Source organism: Emys orbicularis, chromosome 1 (genome assembly GCF_028017835.1).
Source record: "Emys orbicularis isolate rEmyOrb1 chromosome 1, rEmyOrb1.hap1, whole genome shotgun sequence".
Taxonomy (NCBI): Eukaryota; Metazoa; Chordata; order Testudines; family Emydidae; genus Emys; species Emys orbicularis.
In genome coordinates this window covers 32,023,279-32,029,278 of record NC_088683.1, presented here as the reverse complement: position 1 = coordinate 32,029,278, position 6,000 = coordinate 32,023,279, and the positions used below count along the sequence as shown (strand labels likewise).

General features: G+C 42.5%; 1 protein-coding gene across 1 annotated transcript in view; it reads left to right on the top strand.

Moving 5' to 3' along the window:
• The first annotated feature begins 289 nt into the window (after positions 1-289).
• The window catches only part of LRRK2 (leucine rich repeat kinase 2), a 139,962-nt gene continuing 134,251 nt past the window's right edge, over positions 290-6,000 (top strand). Inside the window, exons 1-2 of the mRNA XM_065423787.1 lie at positions 290-452; positions 559-644. Coding sequence (XP_065279859.1) covers positions 290-452; positions 559-644 — 249 coding nt within the window. The remainder of the gene's footprint in view (positions 453-558; positions 645-6,000) is intronic.

The following is a 6,000-nucleotide window of genomic DNA, read 5'->3' as shown; positions in this document are numbered from 1 at the left end:
CTACCGAGAGAGTGTGTCGCGTCAGCGCCCCCTAAGGGTAGCTGGGCAGCGCTGCACCCCCTTCACCTCAAAGCCGGGGCAGGGCCTCTCGGGTCTCGCCGCAGATTATGTCAGCGCTGAGGCGAAGGGGGCGGGGGGACGGAGGAGAGGCTCAAAAATAGCCCGATGACTGCAGCGGCGGGGCTGAGCCGTGGGATAGATCCGGCAGCAGTTACTAGCGGGCGCCGCCTCAGCAGCCTGAGGAGCTCCCAGACCAGACGCTCTGCATGAAATGAGGAGGGGGTCAGCCATGGCCAGTCGCGGCAGCTGCACTGAGGAGGAGGAAGAGGAGAGGGAGGACGCCGCCCTGAGGAAGCTGATCGTTCGCCTCACAAACGTGCAGGAGGGGAAGCAGCTGGAGAGCTTGCTGCAGACGCTGGAGGACCTGCTGGCCTTGGCCCACCGGCCCCGCGGTGAGGTTCCTGTCCGGGCGGGCCGGGCGCCCACTAGGGCTCCCCCGCTCTGCCCCGGCGAGTAACGGGCTCTTTCTCGCTTTGTTTCCTCTCTTCCCCTCCCCAGCGCCCAGGCTGTTCGGCGGCCGAAACGTCCACGTGCCCTTGTTGCTGGTGTTGGACTCCTACCTGCGAGTGGCCGCGGTGCAGCAGGTAAACTCCTTGGCTGCCTCTCCTGGCTGCCTCCCCCCGTCCCCAGCCGCCCGCTGTCAAACCCACGGACCAGAGCCTAACACAGCCCCTTTGGGAGCGATGGGGCCAAGCCCCAGCCCCGGGCTCCCCACAGCTGCGCGGGAAGTTTGGATTCAGAGCCAAACTTTGCAGCTGGTCCTGATGTTCTAATGAACCAAATCAGAACTCCCTCAACGTTTGGGAAAGTCCAGCTGTGTAGTCTCCATGCCAGACAGTAACAATCGGGGTGAAAGTAAAATTGAGCTCTTACCTGTACGGGGCTGGCTCTGGCAGCGCTTTAATGTCGCTGCCCCTTTTGTGCCCACCCCCCATCGGCGACGGCGCTTTAAGCGGGGCAGCGCTTTAAAGTCAGCGGTACAGGCCGGTACCAATGGCCACTTTTTTCCTGTATGCAGTACCGGACCAGACCGCCTTACTTTCACCCCTGGTAACAGTACACAGCCTTTCGTACCACAGGGGTAGTTACGCGTGTGTGAAAACAGCCATACAGTATTGTACATTAATAGTCTCCGTGCAAATGCTTCTGCTAACAAGTCACTACGTAGATGACATAAGATGAGAAAATATTACTGTAAGAAGATAAATACAACAAAACTATAGCTCCAGGGCCCCAAATGTTAGTAGTTCTGTACAGTCACCACCAGATGTTCTAGTAAAGAAACGCATTAAAGAGAGACAAACGGTAGTGGATTTAAAAATAAATAACAATATACCATATACCATTTTAATCTGTGGAATTCAGTTATCCATGTTGCTATATTTCTTCTGTGTCAAATTACTTGTTGGAAAATTTTAAGTAACAGATTATAATAGGTACCACTATTATATTATACTAATAATATTACCAATATATTCTAAGGGCCAGATCAGATGATAAACATTCACATAAAAAAGAATCTGACACATCAGAAAAGGGCAGACAAATAAACAGTGACAAGTTTTTAAAGTGCTTGTACACAAATGCTAGAAGTCTAAATAATAAGATGGGTGAACTAGAGTGCCTTGTGATAAAGGAGGATATTGATATAATAGGCATCACAGAAACCTGGTGGACTGAGAGCAATCAATGGGACACAATCATTCTGGGGTACAAAATATATCGGAAGGACAGAACAGGTCGTGCAGGTGGTGGAGTGGCACTATATGTGAAAGAAACTGTAGAATCAAATGAAGTAAAAATCTTAAGTGAATCCACATGTTCCATAGAATCTCTATGGGTAGAAATTTCATGCTCTAATAAGAATATATTATTAGGGATCTATTATAGACCACCTGACCAAGACAGTGATAGTGATGATGAAATGCTAAGGGAAATTAGAGAGGCTATCAAAATTAAGAACTCAATAGTGGGGGATTTCAATTATCCCCATATTGACTGGGAACATTTCACTTCAGGACGAAATGCAGAGATAAAATTTCTCAATACTTTAAGTGACTGCTTCATGGAGCAGCTGGTACAGGAACCCACAAGGGGAGAGGCAATTCTAGATTTAGTCCTGAGTGGAACGCAGGAGCTGGTCCAAGAGGTAACTATAACAGTACCGCTTGGAAATAGTGACCATAATACAATAGCATTCAACATCCCTGTGGTGGGAAGAACATCTCAACAGCCCAACACTGTGGCATTTAATTTCAAAAGGGGGAACTATGCAAAAATGAGGGGGTTAGTTAAACAGAAGTTAAAAGGTACAGTGACTAAAGTGAAATCCCTGCAAGCGGCAAGGGTGCTTTTTAAAGACACCGTAATAGAGGCCCAACTTCAATATATACCCCAAATTAAGAAACACAGTAAAAGAACTAAAAAAGAGACACCGTGGCTTAACAACCATGTAAAAGAAGCAGTGAGAGATAAAAAGACTTCCTTTAAAAAGTGGAAGTCAAATCCTAGTGAGGCAAATAGAAAGGAGCATAAACACTGCCAAATTAAGTGCAAGAATGTAATAAGAAAAGCCAAAGAGGAGTTTGAAGAATGGCTAGCCAAAACCCCCAAAGGTAATAACAAAATGTTTTTTAACTACATCAGAAGCAGGAAGCCTGCTAAACAACCAGTGGGGCCCCTTGATGATCGAGATACAAAAGGAGCGCTTAAAGACGATAAAGTCATTGCGGAGAAACTAAATGGATTCTTTGCTTCAGTCTTCACGGCTGAGGATGTTAGGGAGATTCCCAAACCTGAGCCGGCTTTTGTAGGTGACAAATCTGAGGAACTGTCACAGATTGAAGTGTCACTAGAGGAGGTTTTGGAATTAATTGATAAACTTAACATTAACAAGTCACCGGGACCAGATGGCATTCACCCAAGAGTTCTGAAAGAACTCAAATGTGAAGTTGCGGAACTGGTAACTAAGGTTTGTAACCTGTCCTTTAAATCGGCTTCTGTACCCAATGACTGGAAGTTAGCTAATGTAACACCAATATTTAAAAAGGGCTCTAGAGGTGATCCCGGCAATTACAGACCGGTAAGTCTAATGTCGGTACTGGGCAAATTAGTCGAAACAATAGTTAAGAATAAAATTGTCAGACACATAGAAAAACATAAACTGTTGAGCGATAGTCAACATGGTTTCTGTAAAGGGAAATTGTATCTTACTAATCTATTGGAGTTCTTTGAAGGGGTCAACAAACATGTGGACAAGGGGGATCCAGTGGACATAGTGTACTTAGATTTCCAGAAAGCCTTTGACAAGGTCCCTCACCAAAGGCTCTTACATAAATTAAGCTGTCATGGGATAAAAGGGAAGGTCCTTTCATGGATTGAGAACTGGTTAAAAGACAGGGAACAAAGGATAGGAATAAATGGTAAATTCTCAGAATGGAGAGGGGTAACTAGTGGTGTTCCCCAAGGGTCAGTCCGAGGACCAATCCTATTCAACTTATTCATAAATGATCTGGAGAAAGGGATAAACAGTGAGGTGGCAAAGTTTGCAGATGATACCAAACTTCTTAAGATAGTTAAGACCAAAGCAGACTGTGACGAACTTCAAAAAGATCTCACAAAACTAAGTGATTGGGCAACAAAATGGCAAATGAAATTTAATGTGGATAAATGTAAAGTAATGCACATTGGAAAAAATAACCCCAACTATACATACAATATGATGGGGGCTAATTTAGCTACAACAAGTCAGGAAAAAGATCTTGGAGTCATCGTGGATAGTTCTCTGAAGATGTCCACGCAGTGTGCAGAGGTGGTCAATAAAGCAAACAGGATGTTAGGAATCATTAAAAAGGGGATAGAGAATAAGACTGAGAATATATTATTGCCCTTATATAAATCGATGGTACGCCCACATCTCGAATACTGCGTTCAGATTTGGTCTCCTCATCTCAAAAAAGATATACTGGCACTAGAAAAGGTTCAGAAAAGGGCAACTAAAATGATTAGGGTTTTGGAACGGGTCCCATATGAGATTAAAGAGGCTAGGACTCTTCAGCTTGGAAAAGAGGAGACTAAAGGGGGGATATGATAGAGGTATATAAAATCATGAGTGATGTGGAGAAAGTGGATAAGGAAAAGTTATTTACTTATTCCCATAATACAAGAACTAGGGGTCACCAAATGAAATTAATAGGCAGCAGGTTTAAAACAAATACAAGGAAGTTCTTCTTCACGCAGCGCACAGTCAACTTGTGGAACTCCTTACCTGAGGCGGTTGTGAAGGCTAGGACTATAACAGCGTTTAAAAGAGAACTGGATAAATTCATGGTGGTTAAGTCCATTAATGGCTATTAGCCAGGATGGGTAAGGAATGGTGTCCCTAGCCTCTGTTTGTCAGAGGGTGGAGATGGATGGCAGGAGAGAGATCACTTGATCATTGCCTGTTAGGCCCACTTCCTCTGGGGCACCTGGCATTGGCCAGTGTCGGTAGACAGGATACTGGGCTAGATGGACCTTTGGTCTGACCCGGTACGGCCGTTTTTATGTTCTTATGTTACTATTATCATGGACCACTGCTCTGGAATACTAATGATTTTTAATGGCTAAAGGCTGTTGTCACCTGTTGTTTGCTTATATGAATTATTTTCTCTCTTTTTCTCTTTCTAAATATTAAACCAAAATAAAGCAAACAAGTACATTTATAAATAATGTAAGTACTGTATTGCACAATTTTCCAAATCCCATGTGGTGTCATGCTACAAATGCGATATGTTGGCTATATTCCAATATTGTTCTTAAACATAGCAGGGTGTGTTAAGGAAGTGACATCTGACTTAAATTGCCACTGAGACGCACAGGACAACCTTAGAAACAAAGCCGGGGGAAATTCTGCAGTTTAAGATTCTGCTTGGTTATCTCTGTAATATAAGACTGACTCATTTTCATATTAAATATTGCAGGTGTTTTCCATGTCATTGCCAGAAAACACATTATGAAACAGATCCTTCCTGGCAGTCAATCACATAAAATAAAATGTATGTTACCCCCAAAGGATATTTATACACAATATGATCTCTTTAGGGCTGGCTTGTATTTTTTTAAAATAAATGTGTATGATTTTAAAAGGTGAAAAAAATTGCTATTTTGGTTTGTTAGGAAGCAAAATATAAAATTCCCCCACAAATATCTATTTTAAATAATGGGAAAGGTCTAAGTTAAAACACACACAATTAAAAAAATTCAGAGTAAGCAATACATTGTATTCTTGACTCTCCCTGTGATGTATAGTTATTATAATAATAATGAAATAGTAATTCTTTGCACTACTATTATACCTTTCATTTGAGGATCTCAGAGCAGTGTGGGGAATCTGAAACTTTAATTTCATGGCTCACTATTCAGTTATCACATAGGTAAGGGATTTATAGAGCCATTACTTTTAGGATTGAATGCAGCAGTTGTTTAGCATAGCAAAATGACACAGAAGTTTAGAAAAGGAAGTAAAAAATACCTCAAACTGAAACTGCAGGGGAAATTTTGAAAACTGCATAAGGAAGAACGTAATTACTGTACCTGAACTGCAATTTGGCTAGGACACTGGGATAATATCTTTAACTCACGTTTAATAGTTGGTTTTAAAATGAAGTTTCAGCCTTCTGTCTGAATTTCTTAGCCTTTATGAGTTTACTTTAAGGGGCTACAAAAAGTCTAATATTGTTTTAAGCAGACCTCTAGCTAGCATGAAGCTCAAATCCTTTGCGTCACAAAATGCTGCAGCCACCCTTTCCTCTGCTCTCTAATGCTATAACAATTTTAAAAATACTATACACTAACTACTCAACCTTCCCTGCTTCATCCATTGTGATTCAGTCACAATAACTGTGGGACTCTTGAGTCTGAGTTTATGGTGGGGACAGTGTGCTGTACAGTAACTCCTCA